This window comes from Hibiscus syriacus, unplaced genomic scaffold (genome assembly GCF_006381635.1).
Source record: "Hibiscus syriacus cultivar Baekdansim isolate YM2019G1 unplaced genomic scaffold, ASM638163v2 tig00112249_pilon, whole genome shotgun sequence".
Classification (NCBI taxonomy): Eukaryota; Viridiplantae; Streptophyta; class Magnoliopsida; order Malvales; family Malvaceae; genus Hibiscus; species Hibiscus syriacus.
This window is the reverse complement of record NW_024063281.1, coordinates 2,791,358-2,813,219: the sequence shown is the minus strand read 5'-3', so window position 1 is coordinate 2,813,219 and position 21,862 is coordinate 2,791,358. Positions and strand designations below refer to the sequence as shown.

The following is a 21,862-nucleotide window of genomic DNA, read 5'->3' as shown; positions in this document are numbered from 1 at the left end:
TTAAACACATGTTAAAAATATAAAAGAGTCAAACGACCGATCTCTAATGACAAAAAGATATCTAAGTCAACTAGTTAATATGTCACGTCAACATTCTACCACTCCTAGTAACAACGGTTAATAGTGAGTGAGTAATTTATTATGAATTGATAATATTAATGACTAAATCATTAATTTTAAAATTTATTGGATAAAAGAAAATTTTTCTTAAATATAAGCGATCATTTATGTAGTTTACCCCTATATTATTTAGTGGGCTGAATACTCATGATATCTAAAACAATGCCCGGCCCACAAATACTAAATCAACCCACTCGACGTCGTCGTAGAAGAGAAACAAAATCATCTTTTACAAAACCCTTTTTGTTCTTCCCTTAGCCGAAACCTCGACAGCCGCAAAGCAGCCTAACAGAAACGAAAAATGGGAAAGAAAGCAAAAACCTCAAGGAAAGGGAAGAAGGCATGGAGAGCTAACATAAGCACTGAAGACATCCATGATTTCTTCGAGAAGTCCACGAAAGATTCCCTCTCTGGGGGTTCTCTTACTTCTGCTCTTACTGAATCCCTCTTTGTCATCGACAAGTCTAAAGGTCTTGTCTTTTACTCTTTACACCCATTTTTTCTTATTGAATTTCAGTTTCCTTAAATGGGTTTTCTGTGTTTTATCAGATCTTTCTGTCAAGAAGAAGATTGAGAAGAAAAGAGAAAAGGTATTGCGAGTGGATAGTATGTTGGAGAAGAACCCTTTTGTTGAAGCAGTACCATCTTCGAAGCAAAAGAGTTCCAAGAAGAAAAAGGAGGCTTTGAAAGCTGCAGATGCTGTAGTTCAAGACGCTCCCAAGGTGAGAAGTTGTTATAGTAAAGCTAAATTTTGTTCATTATTTTTAATATATATTGATTTTGAATTGTTTTGGTCTTAGGCTGAATCTGTCCCTGACTCTGGCATGGTTCCCTTATGGGGAGATGGAGGTATTTGTCCTTTAGAAATTTAAAGTTTTGAGGTTTCTTTCTCACTGTGTTTTATTACATGGTAATTTTGATTATCTTCATGCTCTTTCAGCTCAGCATGGCAGTCGCAAAGCTAGGCAGGTTTCTAAACAGTCCATTATTCCTGCTGTGGAAGTCGAGGCTCCTGGATGTTCATACAATCCCACATTCGAAAGTCATCAGGTGAATTTCGAAACACATTATTGTGCATATTGTCTGTCTGCTTTATTCTTTGTTCTACTCCTTATATTGTATTCTTCTTTAATGTCAATCCAGGATTCGTTGGCTCAAGCTGTTGCGGAGGAAATGCAAAAGGCCTACAAGATAGAGTTGGGACCTCAGCCAGTTCCATTAACTGTTATGGGAGAAGTGGTTGATGAAGATGATGTGAGTGTCTCTTGTTCTATTCATATATGATCTATTCTTTGATTTGCAATGCAAGTCTAGACGCTAATAAATTGTGGTTCTGAATACTTTTTACCTTTTGCTTTAATCTCATTTTTAGCGTTATTGACTAAACCATCTTTTTTGGTTAGAAATACTTTATCGAGGCAGATGATAGAAGCGATGATGATATGAATGAGGAGGATCCAGCCATTGAGAAAAGGTTAGTTTATTTTAGTATTGCTGTTGTCATAATTGCTAAAGTATTTGTCACTATGCCTTTTTGCCTTTCGGGGAAATATTGGGATTTGAGGATTACGTGAGAAGCTTGTAACTTGTAAGTAGTAAAATTAAACTTGAATTCATGGATTCAGATATCAGTTTAGCTGTAAGATACCTTTCATGATAAGCATTGGCAGAAGATCATGGTTAAGCTCATAATATATTCTTTTGGTTAAAGATGAGACTCAAATTTCTATAATGCCACACCATCTTTTGTATGTGGATGGCTTGCTTGTGGGATTTCCCAAGATCTTAAGGAGTTCATACTCTTTCTTTCCTTTCTCATTTTATCATGAACTCTTGATCTATATATTTATTGATTCTGCATGCTGCAGGACTCTCAAAACAAAGAGGGTGACTCGAGTTGAGCTAAATAAGAGAGCTAGAAGGAAAGAGGTGCAGAAAAAAGAAGCTGAAGCTAAAAAGAAACAGGAGTTTACCAAAGACATTGACAAGTACATTTAGCTTCATCTCTGATGTGGCTATCATCTATTGTTGAGGATATATTTTTTATTATCTGTTGGTTCTTTTGGATGCAGCTTGTCGGATATCTTACAAGAAATAGCCAAAGAGGAAGAGGAGAAGCAAAAGAAACATCTTCGAAAGGCCATAGCTAAACAAGAAAGACTTAAGGCATGTCCACCACGCTTGGGGAAATACAAGTACGCAACTGTTTTAATAAGTTCTCATTTGTCATCTATTTTCCAATATATGATGAGCATAATTAACTGTATAGTTGTGATTTTAATCGCAATGATCAACATTTCAGAACTTACTCTAGTATTGAAATCAAATCTTTCGCACTCTCTTTGAATTTTTTTCCATCTGAATGCTTGGTTCACCTCTTGCATCGTGTGATCCGAAGATAATGCAGTACTTTCTCAACATTTAAAGGCATTAGAAAGTTACCTGATTTATCTATATTGTTCAAATTTTCAGATTCCAGCCTGCTCCTCCACAAGTCCTCTTATCTGAAGAGCTTACTGGGTCTCTTCGCAAGCTTAAGGTCTGGTCTGTCTTTGAAAATTTTTAATTTCGAATTTTACTGTTTAAGTAATAAAAGTTGACTGAATCCATGTTTTTTTATTCTTATGTTGCATAAAGGGTTGTGCTACACTTGCAAGAGATAGATTTAAAAGTTTAGAGAAGAGAGGCCTAATTCCCCCATCAGCCAAGAGTGGAAGGTCAGTTGAATTTGATAATTTTTGTGTTTGATCAAGACCTGAAACTGATGTGACATGACATCTTATTACAATTCCAATTACACCAGCTCATGCATCCTGGTTTTCTGTTACATTCCATATTGATTTTATCCAAAATGATAATTGGAAGGACGATATCAAAGATTCCCATGTTTACTTGGAAAAGTATGGGGTTCAGTTGTTTTGTATAAATTGATCATTTACCTTGATAGCATCAACATTTTTTGGGGGCAAAATGTGGTTTTCCTTTCATTTATATCACTCTCTATTGCACAATTGACGAGTATCAATTGATGTGCATGTGGACAGGAAATAGAGATGATTTGTTTCCAAGGATGTCGACCATTCCATTTTGTGGTGAGGCAAATCAGAAGACTTTTCACCTGATGCCATTTAAAGTAAGCAAGCCGGATCCATCTGCGTTCTTTGAATGCCTCCCTGTTTTTTATGATGGTTTAAAATTAACAGATAGTTGTTTTCTATTCCTTTTTGACACCAAAGCTGTTTTGCGATATAAGAAATCCTGGAAGATTATTTAGTGATGTTTCTCAAATCAGAATTGTCATTTATGTTAGTTTTTTTGTTAGCTCTCTGAGTTAAAAGTTACATAAATTACGAGCAATTTTCTGCCATTCTATACCTTGTTGGAAATCTACTCTGCATCCCAAGAGAATTCCAGACCAAATGAGGATGTCTTGTTACTTATATAAGCAAAGATGAAATCAAATTGAAAACAGATAGTTCTTCTTCCCTTGTAACTAGGGTTGCACAGAATTCGGATTTCAATCCGATCCGGATCGGTTTTTATCCGATCCGGTTTTTTCCCATAGAAAAAAAAAACCGGTTTATAAAATAACCGGTTCGGTTTCTAACCGGTTTGGAGGGTCGGATATCCTAACCGGTGTAACCGGTTTCGGTTTTAAAAAAACCGGTTTCGGTTTTAAAAAAACCGGTTATAAAAAAACCGATTTTAATATTATTAAAATTACATCGTCATCAATTGCAACAAAGTTTACGATAATTGAAATACTTAAATACTTTCAAGTTCGATAAATTCAAATACTTAAAAACTTCAAGTTCGATAATTGAAACAAAGTTTACGATAATTGAAATAAAGTTTAAAAATAAACTATATTGCCATCTCTTTTTCATCATCTTCGCCTTCTTCGTTTGGAGGGGGTATTCCAAGTTTGACTTCTTCAATGTGTAAGTTTGCTTCCAAATCGGCATCAATTGCATCTTCTAGGGTGGTAATATGTTGCTTACGAGCCGTTCCATCCAAATAATCCTTCAAACAAATGCATACTTCCACCGACTCGGGATTTAGTCTTGATCTCCGTTGCGATATAACCATGCCACTAACAGAAAAAGCAGATTCCGAAGCTACCGTAGAAGCTTGGACGGTTAGTAAATCACGGGCTATGGCGGCTAGAATCGGAAATTGTGCTTCCTTTTCTTTCCACCAAGTCAAAATATCCAAACTTTCAAACTCTTCAAATGTCATTTTTGATAGAAAATCGCATGACATGTAATTTCTCAACTCGCTACTTGGGGTGGTAGTACGTGATCGTTTGAATTGGGAATTTACAAGAGTGTTAAAAAGATTCAAATTTATGTTACTTGGACGTCTACTAGATGATTCCGCATTCATTCTCATTTGATCGTGTATTACACTACTTGATCCGTATTTAGTTAAATAAATTGCAAACATGTCTCGAAAACATTTGTTAAAATAATTTATTTGGTTTTGGACAAAGTTGGGTTCATCATCGGTTAGATTAAAAGCAAACGCAATTTGTTCAATTAGTGTTTCAACCCCGCCAACATTTAACGTTGGGTTTAAAGCGACGGCACAAGTAAAAATGGGGGGAATCTCCTTAAAATATTTTAAAAGTTTTTCCTTCATTGCAAAGCCAATTTCTTGAAAAACTTCGGTTTCAAATTCAAAGTCATTTAGTCGGGTAGTCAACAAAAATATTTGATTAAGAACCAACGGGCTAGTAGGGTAATAAACACCGGATAAAAAAGTTGTTGCATTTTTAAAAACCTCAAGCAAATCGGTTATTTTGGCTATAGTTTCCCAACTCGAATCCGGATAAATGTTTGGGACATGACCCCTCTCGAAAAGTCGATCGTGAAATGTTTGCAATGTTACCCTTTGCCTTAAGGCAGTATGCATCATCATCCAAGTTGAGTTCCAACGAGTTGAACAATCCAAATTAGGACCTAAAGCTTTTTTATTAACGGACTTGCAAAATCATTTATAATCATTTAGTCTTTTGTTGTTGTTACAAAGAACCGATTTTATCATTGTTTTAAATTCTAATCTAATCGGCTCAATAACCTCCAAACCGGCTTGCACGGATAAATTAATTATGTGTGCAACGCAACGGGTATGAAAAAACGCACCGTCTAAAATCGGTGAAAGTAATATTTTCAATCTTGGAACCGCATTTGTATTATTCGATGCATTATCAAAGGATATAGAAAAAGCTTTATTTTTTAATTTATAAAGACAAATTACCCTTTTTAAAAGTGTAAATAAATTAGCACCGGTATGCGGCTCACCGAATAATTCAAACGCGATTGTTCTTTTCATCATTTGCCAATTATCTTGATCTAACCAATGTGACGTAACGGCTAAAAAAGAATTTTCGGTATTATGAGGGGAACTCCAAACATCACATGTAAGCGACACACCATAACGGTGTTCTTGGAATCCTAAAATCATTTTTTCCCTCGCCGTACGCCACATTTTTATAGCATCTCTTCTAAGGGTAGTACGACTTACTTGAGTATAACGTGGTTGCATTAGTTGTTGAATTGTTGTCATGAAATCTTCATCATCAAAGTGGTCGAACGACAATGCTTTTGTAATCACGAACTTTGTAAATGCTTCTCGTAATTTTTCGTTATCGTAAACAAAAACACCACCTTGCGGTGTAAGATTCGATTGATTTGGATCCGATCTTGAGCGAAGTGTCTTGCATGATTTTGTCAAATGATTCTTCAACGTTGTGTTTCCTTCCGATGCAAGCAACTTTAGACAAAGTTTACAACGCGCCTTCCTCGAGCCATTTGACATCTCACATAAATCGTAGTGATCCCAAATATCTTTGTTTCGAGTGTGTTCAATCACTCTTACGACTTCAAGGTTTCCCCCGACGGAAGATTCAGCCATGTTACTCATGATGAAAAAAAAATTACAAAAATAAGATTTGAGAGATGTTTAGGTGTTGTGTAATAAGATTTGAGAAAGTTGTAATCAACCAAATACATCCCCAACCTATTTATACATGTGTAGGGTGGTAAAATGATAATTTTTTAAAGAAAAAAAAAACGGTCACAAAATCCCCCAAACAGCTATATTAACGGCTAGTTTTTTAAACCCATACCGATTTTTTTCGGATAAAAACCGGTTTTTAACCGGTTTTTTTCAAACCGGTTTTTTATCCGGTAAAAAACCGGTCTAGGTTTTTTTCCAAACCGGTTAAAATAACCGGTTTAAAAAAATCCGATCCGGTTAAAAAAAATCGGTTTTTCCCAAATTCGGTTTCGGATATTTTTTTCGCAAAATCGGATATTCGGATTTTTTGTGCACCCCTACTTGTAACCGATTTTTTGGCGCCGTTTCTTGATTGTGTGTGCTCAACGGTAAATTTGACATGTCTTTATGTGAAGCAAGCCTCATTCAAAATAATCCTTCAATCTTAAGCTTAATTAATCACCGTAGAATTCTTCAAATAATTAATCCAAACAATTCGTTTCATGTTTTTAAAGCACATCAAAGATTCATCCTGCAACAAATGCTGGCTTTGGCTTTAAAATCTCATGCAAGCTACGTAAACCAACAGCATATATACCGAAATCTCTGGCGTAAACCTGAGATTTCTAAGAATAAAAATCATTCATTTAACTACTGATATAGCTTGATTCGTGTGAGTGTAATTTGTATATGTAAAGAACCAACAAATTGGTCACCAAGGTGTATGCCGCATTCATTGCAGTAGATATTCACCGCCGGCCCCGCCATACGACAGCGAAACCTACGGCACATTATACTATCAAAACGCACATTCACACTATATAGAATCATATCAATGAAACACTAAGATTAAAGTATAATCAATTATTGTAACTTCATATGACGCAACGAAAGGAAAGAACGATTTAAAGTAAGCAAATGTTCAAGTATTGTTGGAAGACCACATAATACATCCTACAAGATGGGAATCCGATAGGAAGCTAAAAAAACAATGATGGGAGGAGCAGGGTCAAATATGGCTGCCTATGTGGATGTGGCTCTGAAATGAACCAATGCACTAATCCAGCATGCAGCGTAATATTAAACAGAACCATGAGGGGGGATCAAATTCTTGTGGTAATGGAGTGTAGCTAGTTGGTGGGATATAGGAAGCATGGCCACAAGTGTTGCGTTAATAGCAAATGATTAGGAGGAAGGTGGTCTTTCTCATTTGGTAGCGATAGATCAGTTTTAGGGCAGGATTCACATTCACGGCCAGCAAGCTCAAGCTGTACTCTTAGACGATGAGAATGGCCAACCACACGCGCTTAATGCCCCTGTGCAGCCATGCAAACACATGAGTTTCCAAAGCGAAAAAAGTCAGAATTCTTGTGTAATCAAGTGTGGGTAGCTGGTCAGATAGTGACAAGGGACACAAGTGTTCATCAGTTAATAGCAAATGCGACCGAGTTATAGAAGTAGTATTTGGCGTAAGTCATAATCATGTACAGCAAGTGGTTGAAATATCACCAAGCAAAGCACAGTTCCCTACTAGTAACCACCAAGTAAGAGTATTATTAACCAGTTTCCCTTGATTAGAAGACGGAAGATTTAGGTTGAGGGGTTCGCCTATTCACCTTGGCTTCGTTCTGCTCCGTCTGTCCAATGGGAAAACGACACTGGAAACGAGGTGGCTTGATACAGGTGAAAAACAATTCGACAATATAAGCCTGTGAGCCCGTCATCATCAAACTTGAACGTTTACTAGAGGGCGATGGTCTTGGAAACTGCTACAAGAAAATCGCAAATTAATGCAAAGACCCCCCTAAACACAGTACAGGGACTAATAGAAGAATTTAGCCTTTGATTTTATACCAAATAGATGGGCACTTTTCTATGGGGGTAAGTAACTCGTTTAGATATCGCTGGGTTCCTCTGATATGCAATCCTTGATGATTCCCCTAAACAGACAAGAGCTAACTGATTTGATTTCCATAGGAAGTATATAGCTCATTGAATCCAGCTAAAAAGACTCCTTTCTCCGGGCTCTCTAAGGTAAGGTATTCTTAATATACGGATAGGAAAAACGCTACAGGAAATATTAATAATTTTTTAACATTTTGGGTAAAGTGTTATCTAAAACATTATTTTTTTCAACCGGAAATGTTAATATTGGACGCTATCTAAAATGTTTCACATTTCCGGTAAAATGTTATTTAAAATATTATTTTTTCTACCGAAAATATTAATATTGAGTGCTACCTAAAAGGATATTTTTTTCTACCGAAAATTATGTAGCAAAATTAACATTTCCAGTAAAAATAATGTTTTAGGTAATGCTTTACCGAAAATATTCAAAAAATATTAACATTTCCGGTATAACATTTTATTAACCATATATATTAAGACTACCGTATAACAAAACTATCCCATTATCCTACTATAACCAAGCATAACTTGTAGTGCCGCACTCAACATTTTATAGCGTCCAAACACAATTACCATCTTTGAATTCTAGGGCCTGCACTTTTTCCAAGCATTCAACCTGGTCCATCCTGTTTCTGAGGCAACTTATGGACACTACAATTTACCGCGGAGGAGGAGGCCCTGTAATAATGATGGATGGTAATGACATCCTACCTCTAAACCAGTACCAACTATTCTTTACCATGGACGATAGATGACATCATGCCTCTAAACCAGTACCAACTATTCTTCACCGGCGTTTTTATCCAAAAATCACCCAACTATTAAATAATTATCTATAAGATACTCATCGTCCTAATTTTACTAATCTAATACCCTTTGTGACAGTGTGGCAAAAATTCGTCCGAACTGGCACCACGTAGGGGTAAAGCACAAATCATTATCTGCGCCTTCCTGAGGTTCTGACACGCGGTGAATGCACATATCACCATCCGTGCCTTCCAAAATTACCTCCAATCGTCCGCGCCTTCCAAAATTACCTCCAACCGTCCGCCTTAACTACCTTATCCCCTCCCCTATAAATATCCCCTCATATAACCCTCAAATCATACCAAAACGAAAATAGTCTCTTCTTATCACTCATTTTAACAAAGAGCAATTAGGTTATGTTATTATTCTTATAAGTAAAATTATTGTTATTATATTATAATCATTAAATAGTTAATATTTTATTGTATTTTACTATCTAATTTTTTTTTTATATTTTGCAGTTATAAAATGAAAGGCAGATTGTTGTGTTTCGATGAGAATCATATTGCGAGTTATTTTGTCAATATGATAACAATTTATTTAATTTGTATTAGTGTTATTATTGTGTTATGTTAATTATTTTGAATATTTTATTTATTTATTTATTGGTATTAGTTTATATTTTAATTTGTATACTATTTATTTAATTAGGGGAATGACTGTATATTAGACCCATTTATTCGTAATGCTAAGTTAGAGATACCACATGTCTGGCCGTATTTAGTGGAAGTTAGATTCGGTTACATAGCTAGATATGAAGGGCATTATAACCTTGAAAGCAATCTTATTTTTGCACTGGTCGAGAGGTGGAGATCGGAGACACACACGTTTCATCTTCCATGTGAAGGTGTACGATTACGCTGGAGGATGTTTCTTTACATTTGGGGATGCTGGTATATGAGGATGTGATTTCAGGTGTGGCAGATGGTGACTGGTGTTCGTTGTGCGATGAGTATCTTAGAGTATCCCGCTTGATTTCAATGGTGGTCGAATACCATTATCATGGTTGGTGACATATGTTGAACATTTGAGTGAAGACTGTTCCGAGGAACAGGCTAAAGGAGTTTCTCGGGCTTGCATATTACAACTGATAAGAGGGATCTTGATGCCCGATAAATCTCGCAACCAAGTTCATTGTATGTGATTGCGTCACCTCGTCGATTTTCAAGTTGTCGAGTCATTCAGTTGGGGTTTCGTAGTTTTGTCATCTATGTACAGAGAAATGTGTCGAGCAACTAATTATAGGAAAAATGCTATTGACATATGTCTTTTACTTCTATGGTCATGGGTGTGATATCGCATGCTCTTTTTATGTCCGGTGGTGAAAAATTCGTTAATATTTTCATTATTATTGAGGTAAGTAATTTTGTATATAAATAATTTTTTGAGTATATAATAAATATATTTTTACACTAAATAGGTGGTTATGTGTAAGGAAAAATCATCGTGATATATCAAACAAAATTCGACTACTCATTGATAAAAAAACGGGTACACGGGTATGTATTTAAATTTTGTTATTTACCTTTAATTATCGTTATATAATTAAAATATTATTTTAAAAAAATTATATATATTTGTTGTAGTTTCAATGGACTCCTTATGCTACCGATGAAATGAGGCATTGTATCCCACCTAATATGAATGGCCCACTAGATGTATGGATTGTGGTAGTCCCTCTGATATGTTATGATATTGTCGAGTGGCATCCAACTGATCGTGTGCTCCGACAATTTGGTTTCTTACAATCTATTCCAAAAGCACATATGAATCTAGACAATTTGCATAACATCGATAGAAAGGAAAAATAAGTCAACTGGATGATGAAACACAGTGAGTGGGTGATGATGTGGGAGGATCGACGTGGACGCATTCCTCGTAGAGAGTCGATTTATTTGGATCAGTATTCGGTTGCGAATGACTACTACTAGTAGTTCAACGCGAACGATAAGTCATTTCTTCTTTTCGAGGAAGAATGAGCCCAGAGCATTCATCGGCATAGAGAAATACATCCACCGTCACAATTGCATCGCGCCCTAACTCATGGACGTAGAGCATGAGCTTTCAGTTCCTCTCTAGTTACAGCACTGAAACCGTCACAACATTCACCGTCTACATCGGGTTACATTCCGTTGCCATTTCAGATGAGGATGCATACATTTCATATGGCTCCACAATTGTTTCAAACACCACATCCTCTATTTCAGATGCCACTGCAGCAGGTTCCGATGCCATCACCGCAGGGTTTTATGACCCCTCTAGGGGGATATTATAATTTCATGCTTGTAGATCTAATATGGGCTTTATATGCTGCTTATTTGGTGAGTGATGCGCAACCACAAACTCATACACCTCTGACTCAATTTTCGCATTCATCGATGTCTATTTTTCACAGTTTTCTATGAGCGGTGGGATGATTAGTCACACACCTCCAGGGTCCTTATTTTGTAGAGGTGGTACATCGCTATCCGTCCCTAATCAACAAAATGCACCTGCTACTGCTGCTGCTGTTGCTACTGATGATGATGAGAATGAGAAGAAAGAACAACATATACGAAGAAACCCACATCGAAATAGACAACCACTGTTCTGTAGAACATATTTGAGACGCATACATCGATAAACTTGTTTAGTTTGTAATGTTTTATATAGTTTTCTTTATTTAATAGCAAATGTAATATTTTTATATAATAATTGCTTATTTATTTATTTTATGTATATTAATTAATTTGTTGAATTATTTTTATTATTTAGTTGTCCAATTTTTGTACTTAGTCCTCACTTGAGTAGCCCATTACTTAAACGTAAACGAAAATGAAATAACACAAAATGATATTTAAAAAAAACAATTTCATCAACACAACATCAATTGTTACGTGATGATAAAAGAGTTTGACATTTTTTCCTATTATGGCCTAAGTTTCTACAATGCACACATCTTTTGTTTTCTTTGGACGTCTATCGAATATCCATATCACAGTGAATTCGAGTGGATTTTAGACGACATGCTTCCCTTAATAAGGACGAATCTAATACAATCGAAAGCCAATTTTAAACCTTGTCTGGGTCTTTCTCATTACTTATAGGGGAACTCAAAATTATATACCTTAAATACTTCTGAAAGTCGGTATACGAGATCCACAAAACGATTAAAGTCTTGATTGGTATAAGACAAACTGCTATGACATGAGAGCATGGATACTTCAGAGCTTGAAAAAACCCACAGTCACACCACCTGTCTTGTAAATTAATTCTGAACGAGTTAGCTTCAATCTCTTGAAGTAATCGTGGCATTTCTGTGACAAGAAATAATTCATGGGTTCAAAAGAAGCTAGTTATAGACATTGTAACACCCCAACCCGTACCCGACCCGGATACGAATTCGATATGTCACATTAACTTTTTAAAACCATATTCTTACAAAATTTCAAAACATGTGAACTTTTATTAAGAAAATACGATCATATATTGTTGAATTGTGTTCGTTATAACCAATTTAAGAAAATATACGTTTTATGAACAGTAAAATATGGTATGAACAGTAACCTGCTACAGTGCTACAGTACATCGATGCATTGCTACAGTGCACCGATGCATGAAACTTCGAATGGCAATTGTACATCGATGCACTGCTACAGTGCATCGATGCACTGCTATAGTATTGCTACGGTGATTTTCGTAAAATATACATAAATCTCGTAAAATTTAACCGTTCATTACTATACATTTACATTTACATAAATACATTTAAAATATTACAAAACTCGATCAGAACATAAATACTTAATTTACCGACTTTGTTTACATGCCAACCTATTTATCACATAATAATACATACTGTGTAATTTACTTCTGATCTGACTTTGAGCAGAGATATGTTGTTACTTTGAACTTAGATTTGATCATTCTGCTTCTCAGTACCTACGTGTAAATCACTTACACGTTAAGTCATAGACTTAGTGAGGCATAAACATAATAATAATGCATTTCTCATAAATATAAACATGCAATCTATGAATTCAATCGTATCGCATATGATTCAGTATACATGATAACATATGATAATGCAAACACTTTTAATACCTTTTTATCGTATAAGTATATACCGAACATTTCTATACATACCATGAAACACATATACTATTTCACAACAAAACATACATAGTATCAAATCAATTGATTTATTTACTCTCTTTAAAGACCATGTATTAGCCCATGTATACTTTTGAGAACTTAAGGTATCTGAGTACATTGAGGTTGTGCACAATTATACTGTCACCACAGCTCGTATAAATGCCCCGAAGGACCAGTCCATAGATTCCGAAGAACCTAGGTAAACAGTCCATATGTCCCAAAGAACATAGGTAAACAGTCCATATGTCCCGAAGAACATAGGTAAACCCTCGACCATTGGCATGCCAACTATACCCCTAGCTCTCATATTGCATAACATGGGCATTATAATTTATAACAGTTCACATCACTTATTCATATCATTTCTTTTCTGTCACGTATCACATGTACGTGTAATCATTGATCTTGTAATCACATATTTCTTTTCTTCTGTCACATACCATATGTATGTGTAAACATTTATTTCATATCATATAATATATAATACATATTTCATATTCATGTATTCATGCACATATAAAAATTACAAATCAAATAACATTTTAGAAGTCACTTCTTACCATAGTAACTCCAACACTGGCTCATCGCAAGCCAATGTTCGTTCAATAACATAAGTACAATTAAAATTGCACTCACCTTAGCCTTGTTTACTTTGACTCAATCCTAACTCTTCGATTGTTCCGTAACTTGTTTAGGCTCAATTTCTACATAAGCATAATTTTCGAGACGATTATCAGAAGCCTAAACCTTATAACTTGATGTTAATAACTCAGGCTAATTTAATAAACCAAATTTCAGCTTTTCCTTTAGGAGTGTATCGATGCACTATGGGTGCATCGGTACACAAAATAGCTTTGAAATATCCATGCGTCGATGCATCCCTTAATGCATCGATGTACCTACCCAGAAATCAATGTTAATTGCACGAAAATTCACTATTTCAACTTCAATTCTTCAAGTTTCATTCCCTTTCATATTCTTAACTCAAATATACATGCTTAAACTCATTTATATCTATTTATTTCATCTTAAACCTCAAAATTCTATTCTCCATAAATAATCATACCAAATTTCCCATGTTATCCAAACTTAATTCTAACACTTCTAACTTCTTATTCTCATAGATGACAAGTCAAATTTATCCTCCAAATTCATTTAAACCTTCTTATTCAAAATTTCACTTAAAACCCATTTTCTTTAATCTATCATAACTCCTTTATCTTTTGATTTTTAAGATAACTTAAGCTTTCCTTAAGCTTAGTTATCATCTAAGGATCAAAACCCATGCTTAAAATCAACAAACAATCAAGAAATCAGAGAACTCACTTTTGCTTTGAGCTTTCACGTGGAGAAGATAAGAAGATGAAGAAGAGAATTGTTTGGAAGCTTATCTCTTCAATCGTTCTCCACATAGGTATTATAATACCCATTAATTATTATTTAATTATTTTCCTTGTTCAATTACTCATTTTCCCTTTGACTCCTTTAATATTTACTAAAAATTTTCAGGAAATATCTCCATATAAATCATTAAACTATTCAACTATTCTACTTTAATCACCATATTCTGAAATTTTACAATGTAGTCACTAACCCATAGTTTGGGATGTTACATACATTCCATTTGAATCATCAATTCTTTTTTATAGATCTATAACTAATCTTGGGTGATAAACATGACCGTTTTACATCCAAGTTTGAGCTTTCCACTGAGCTTGGTAAAAGTGCTCTAAAATGAAAATACGTCGTTTAACCAAGATATAATTGGTAAATGGGAACGCCCCCTTTAAGGTCGATATCCACCATCATATTCATTTGTCCACATTTTTTGTTGATGAAGCTGATATAATTATATCATTGTTCGTTTTTCCCTCGTAATTCTTGAAGCATTGCCTCAATCGTCTGAGGTAGTAGTTCATAACCTGAGCGATTTATGTACTATTTACTATTAAGTTCCCATAAAAAAGAAAATTCTATGGAAATAAAATTAAGAGATATGATATACCCATGCACACAAGTAATTGGCGTTCATAATTCTTCTTGAACTTTCCATGATAGTTCGCAGCTCCGTGATCTGAAATAACAAAGATTTTTCCCTCGTAACAACATGTAAGCATAAGTTTTTGAGAAAAAACCCAAGAATCTGTATCTTCTCCTTCAACAAGGGTAAAACCAAATGGAAGAATATTGCGATTACCATATTGAACAACTGTCAATAGTATAACTTGCTTGTATTTTCCATACAAGAATGTCTCATCAATTTGGACCACGGACTTACAGTATTTTACAACATTAATGCACTGTGGGTAAGTCTAAAACAACCAGTAGAATTGGCATCGATAGCGAAGCACTCAATCATTGTTATATGTATGACAAGTTTTGAAGTCCACTATTATCCCATGATACAGTCTGCGCACTACCCTAAACCAATTTGGTAGTTCGTTGTATGTTGAATTCCATTCACCGTGTAATTTTTTAATGGCATTTTGTTTTGCCTTCCATGTAGGAGACGGTGTACCCATATTAAGACTGTATAGCTAAAATCAGCACAAAAATAGCTATATGGAGTTTGATTTGGCCATGGACATGATGTTTTGGCAGATAATGTCGGAGTCTAAGTTTGGATGGTCCTGGTTGATCCTTCTAGCACAACATGTATGAGAACCTTTGCATATTGTTAGTTCTCATATGCTATCTTTCCTTTTCCTATTTGATACATGAACCATCCAGTTACATCCGTTATCACGTTGGACACAGTAGCATATATACTTTTCGGTGGTAGATTGGTCGACTCTAGAGTGAATATAATTACGAATGTTGTAATTCTTAATAGAAATAATTGTTTCTTCTTTCAATGGAAACTCCATTAAGATATATAACTCACCATCATTAATTATTGAGTTAAATCCATAATCACAAACATTAGACATATTCGTAAATTCTGGCCCGTACATTGCATCATAGTCACATTCATACATGTGTGCTAGAGGTTCGGTGTGTATCGTAGTTGTGGGAACTTCATCTACATCACCATCATCGGAGTTCATGTTGAACTGCAGTGATTTTGGCTCAACAAATAGTCCAATCTCAGCACCATCTACACTTGGCTCACGAAGAGGTTCTTCTGGTGGAGATGAGGGTTCCTCTACGATACCATTATTTAGGTCAAACAAGATGATAGTTGAATGCCTTCCCATTGAACTTGAAGGCATTGTGTCATATGTGTGTTGGATTGAGTGATGTGTCGCAATCATCTCGACATTGAGGTAAAAAAAACTCGCAGTTGAATACCTCCCCCTGAAACTTGAAGGCATTGTGTCAAATGGGTACTGAACAGATTGTTGCGTCGATGGCATCACCATATTCAAGTCAAACAAAATAGCAGATGACTATCTTCCCCTTGAATTAGAAGCGACGTTGCCATTCGGATTATTCGTGTAACAAGTTGTTGATGAATGTCTCCCAATTGAACTTGATGGATGGTACTATGATGTGAATTTCTCATTATGGCGTTAAAATCATTACACATTACTATAGTTGGGCTATCAACTTGATCAACTTGTTAAGCCAACCCATAGTGAGAGCATAATGACATACCACGAACCACAAACACTTCAACAAATATCACATACATCTGTGTATCGACTTCTAAATTTTGATTATGGGAATCAACCATGATAACAACATTGGCATCGTTGGAGAGTTCAAACGTTGTATAAATTAACAAAATTACTGCTGTTAGAAATCTATACTGAAGTGAGGACATTCTTCTAGTACTTTCAACATGAACCTTCATTGAAATTTTAGTGATCAACAACTCAAGAGTGATGTTTCTCTTGAAGGATATTCTGACATAATGATTTGATGCGAAGATAACGCATGTTTCATCTTCCATAATTTCTTCATCATAGTAAACAATAGCTGAAATACTCCTCAATTTTAGAGTTTGAAAGTTTGAAAGATTGAGAGTCTTATATATGCAAAAACAATAGATTAAATACGCCTAATTAAATAAATAATATATGAACTTAAAAATAAACTAATGCTAAAACATTTAAAAAAATTAAAGTAAATTTAATAACACAATTTAATATTATTACCATCTTGAGAAAATGTCTCGAGATTTTATCATGTCTTCCATTTTATACCCTCACAAAATAAAACAAAATCATTAGTATAAAAAATTTAATCCAATAATTAAATTTAAAATGGAAATAATATAATAAAAATTACTTTTACCTTTAACTATAATAAAATCTACTTAACTTGATAAAGAAAAATTATAGAAGGAAGAATATGAAATTAAATTTTGTTGTGGTTTTATGTTTATTAACGATGCTATTTATAAGAGAGGGGTGAGTGATTCATATGATACTATTCAAGAAGGCGTGAATGATGATTCGTATTTTATCCTATTTGATGTCAACTCAAACGAATCACATTATCTGTGTTTTTTTATCATGCTGTCACAAATGATGTTAAATCAATAAAATTAAGACTGAATGTATTCCAAGTAATAATTGAATGGTTGAATGATTTGGTTTTTTTTAATTCACTGAACATGACAATCCCTATTTGGCCTTCTCTTCTAGGGCCGGAGGTTGTGCTGATTTCTAGATGTGACCTGCACTAGAAAAAAGCCATGGAAACGATATCATGCATATTCCAAAATACGATTCAAATTCATCACATTTTCATTTATCATTATCTTTTGAATAGTAAGTGGTTAAGGTGATCTGAAATGAAAATACGTCTGAATAATCTATACCAGTGATCAGTGATATGTAGAGAGGTTCTATTATCATTTTCTGGCATTTTGCTTGCTCTGATGTGGCTTTAAAAAATATTTAAGCCTCTTTACCTTGCATTTTCCTCTTTTTCCGTGGGTAAACCAATTTTTTAGACATCAAACTTTATTGTGTTTTGTTTTCATCATCAACTTTGTTATGAAAAATTAAGTTATATATTAAATTTTATATCAACAATTAGTTATACTAGTGAGATGAATCATTAGATTTTTTAAACAAAAATTTTGAATCTTGATAATTACGAATAGAATAAATTGAGTTTAGAGGATTACCCTCACAATAGACCTTTACAAAATTCTATATGAATTAATTAATAAAATAATTAATCTAAAATAATTATTAATATATATATATATATATATATATATTTCAAGTCATTTAACCTAAAAATTCTTTCACATCCTTTAAAAATCATGCAAAAACATATAAAATTATTTATGAATTTACGCACAAATCTATTTAAAAATTTCCCACAAATCTATATTTTCATATTCTTTTTAATTAATAGATGAGAAAAAGTTAAGAATGAGAAAAAATAATATATTTTAATCCTATATTGACTAGACGATGGAGTTTACATGGCAAACAAAAATAAGGTCAAATATTTAATTTGAATTTTATCAATTTTGAGATCAATCCAATAGAAAATGATCGTTAAACTTTATCAATTTAGTATAAAATGATCACTAAAATTATAGAATGGTTACAAAAGATGTTTAAACTTTATCGAAATTTTTGGTCACTGAGGTTATTTTCTCTATTTTGAGAAAATCGCATCAGTGACAAAAAATGCCTTATAATATACGATTTTAACCAACTTTTTTTGGATTTGCCAAAATGACCAACAAAATCGCAATGCGGTCTCTAATTCGCAACGCGATTTTCAGTATCGCAAATTCGCGTTGCATTTCGCGTTGCGATAGTTGAAAATCGCGTTGCAATAGTCTACAGTGTCGTTGCGATTTTCCCAATTCGCAATGCGAATAAGTAAATCGCAACGCGAATTGGGAAAATCGCAATGCGATACTGACTATCGCAACGCGATAATACAAAATCGCAACGCGATACTGACTTTCGCAACGCGATACTGAATTTCGCAACGCGATTCTGACTTTCGCAACGAGATAATACAGAATCGCAATGCGATTTTCAAAGTTCGCAACAGGTTTTAGTTTCGCAACACAAATTTTTTGGGTATATATCTACGCAGCAGCAACAACTCATAACTTAAATCCCTAAATCGCAACTCATTCCATCTCCATCTATCACTCTCTCCGGCGACATCCGTTCCTATATCCGTTCCTACATCCTTCCCCATCTGGCAACAGGTCTTAGTTTCGCAGCTCGTTTGTTTAGTAAATTAATTTACAACCATGAAATCATCTAATGTTGATCATGTTTGGATAGATTTGTGTTTTGGAGGGTCATGGGAGAATGTTCATGGTGTTTTACAATATATGCCTTTACCCATGAATCTTCAACTAAAACTGTCATTAAAAAAGTTAACTTATGAAACTCTAATGTTACGTGTTTCAAAGAAATTGAATTTAGAGCCCCTAAGTGGATTTAGTCTATCTTATCAGAGAAATGGTAAAGTTTATTTGTTAACCGACAATGAAGATGTTGAACGATTCATTGCTTACATTAGTGTTTCAAGTGATGATGTTACATTGTATGTTGTTGAACCTAGAAGTAGTATTGTTGGGTCAGTAGCGGGTAGTAATCAACTAAGTTTTTCTCAAAACCCACAACCTTTCTCTAATCCAAATCCCAATCAACTTTCAGCACCAAATTTCGGTTTTCGTATTGACCAATTAGACGATGATGAGCCAACAAAAAAAATTGTGAGTACTAGTCAGTATTCGAAATTTGATCTTGGTCAATACCCAGACTTTGATATTGGTCAATACTCGGATTTTGATGATGTTTCAGAAGAAGAAACAGACCCTGCGTGTAATGATTTTGATATTGGTCAATACCCGAATTTTGATGATGAAACAGCCGTTGCCGAGGAAGATGTTGTTGATGATAATGAGGAGGAAGTTACGACTGTGAATGAACATGTTGAACATCTATTCTGTAATTCATATAATCCTGAAGAAGAAAAAGAAGAAGAAAAAGTCCCCGAAGAAAAGAAAATGCCACGGGAGTATAACTGGAATATGCCAGAATTACTTCAGATACCGGAAGAAGAGTTGGTAAAGAAAGCAGTTGATTGTTACACAAAAGTTATTCGTATCAAGAAAGATGATTGTTTTGATACAAAGGAAGACTTGAAGATAGCTTTGTATACGAAATGTGTGGAAGATGGCTATCAACTAAAAGTTAACAAATCAAGCAAAGATCGTTTCGAAACAAGGTGTATGATTGACAAAAACTGTACATGGCGTATGATTGCAAAGAGGATAAAAGATTGCGAAATGTTTCAAGTTAGGACTTTTATTGATAAACATACATGTTCAAGAACCCAAGTTTTTCCTCACCATAGACAGGCAAACAAAAAGGTGTTGGGTGGTTTTTTGGCTGAGTTAATGTTTTTGAATGGCAGGGTATATCGGGGACATGAAATTATGGCTGACATGAATGCTCGGTTCAAGATTAGTATATCATATTCTCAAGCTTGGAGAGCCAAATGTTATGCCTTGGAATTGTTGAGGGGGTCGCCAGAAGCATCGTTTGCCCAACTGCCGGCTTATTGTCACAATTTAAAGCTGAAAAATCATGGGTCGGTAACTCATATCAAAACAGATAGAGATGGACGCTTTGAGTTGCTGTTTATCGCCATTGGTGCTGCGGTTAGTAAATCAATATAATTCTGTTGACTCATTTTTGTTAGTTACATGCATTTCACATTTAAATGATTATATTTCTTGTGTATATTATTTTGTAGATTCGTTCGTTATTACTTGCATGCGCCCAGTTATTATAGTTGACGGAGCACATTTGAAAGGTCGATAACTTGGAGTAAACTTATTGGCAGTAGCCATGGATGCTAACAATGGGATATTGCCAATAGCTTACGGGGTTGGCAAATCTGAAACCTCTGATTCATGGACAAGGTTTATGGGGCATCTTAGGGATTACATAGGTCCTATTAGCAATCTGACAATCATATCCGATAGGGCAAACTCAATTGACAACGCTGTTAGAAGGTGTTTTCCAGATGCTTTTCATGGACTTTGTGGTGTTCATTTGTATAGAAATCTAAAATCAAGGTATGCTGGTATAAAAAAGCACAAATGGACATACTGGAAGGCTGTAAAAGCTTATCGGGAAGTGGATTTCAATAAGCATATAAACTGTTTAAGACGTGTTTTACCTCAGTGTGCTCAAACACTAGAAGATGTTGGGTTTGAAAGATGGTCAAGAGTACATCAACTTGGAGCAAGATATGGTTTCAAGACGTCTAATAGTGCAGAATCAATCAACGCTCTAAGTCGTCATTCCCGAAAATTACCCATTACTATGTTAATGGAGTTTTTTCAAGCCTCTATTCAACAGTGGTACTACAAGAAAAGAAACCATGCAGGTATTATTTCTTTGAATTCGTAACTTATCATATATTTTACTAAGTATTATTTATTTAAATTTACAGGAACATTGGAACATCGTGTTACACCATGGACTGAAAAAAAGATAACGAAACGTGTTGTGAAGTTAACGTCATGGAGAGTTGAACCATGTTCAAACACTTTGTTTGAAGTACTGGATAATAACTTAAATGGGCTTGTCGATCTAAATGCAAGGACGTGTAGTTGTATGAAATGGCAAACATCTGGTTATCCGTGTGGCCATGTTATAAAAGTTGCTATTCATCTAAACCAATATGATTCAAGCACATACGCTATGGATTGCTACACTACAGAAGTATATCGACAGACTTATGCCGAGATTGTCTACCCTATTCCACATCCTTCTGAGTGGGACATACCAGATGACTTACAAACAGTTTTGCCACCAGCCATGGACAGAAAGCTACCTGGCCGACCAAAAAGTCACGATCGTATACCGTCTAAGGGTGAAGAGAAGAAGAGATTGACATGTAGTCGGTGCAAGGAAAGTGGTCATACAAGGTTGACATGTGG

General features: G+C 34.8%; 1 protein-coding gene across 1 annotated transcript; it reads left to right on the top strand.

Moving 5' to 3' along the window:
• The first annotated feature begins 373 nt into the window (after window positions 1–373).
• Window positions 374–3,441, top strand: LOC120176426 (ribosome biogenesis protein NOP53-like). The gene is made up of 11 exons (XM_039182856.1): window positions 374–590; window positions 670–842; window positions 921–969; window positions 1,061–1,170; window positions 1,264–1,374; window positions 1,524–1,594; window positions 1,989–2,108; window positions 2,193–2,315; window positions 2,593–2,659; window positions 2,758–2,837; window positions 3,165–3,441. Exons 1-11 carry the CDS (start codon window positions 422–424, stop codon window positions 3,169–3,171), a joined length of 1,080 nt encoding a protein of 359 aa, XP_039038787.1. The 5' UTR covers window positions 374–421; the 3' UTR covers window positions 3,172–3,441.
• The last annotated feature ends 18,421 nt before the right edge of the window (window positions 3,442–21,862 follow it).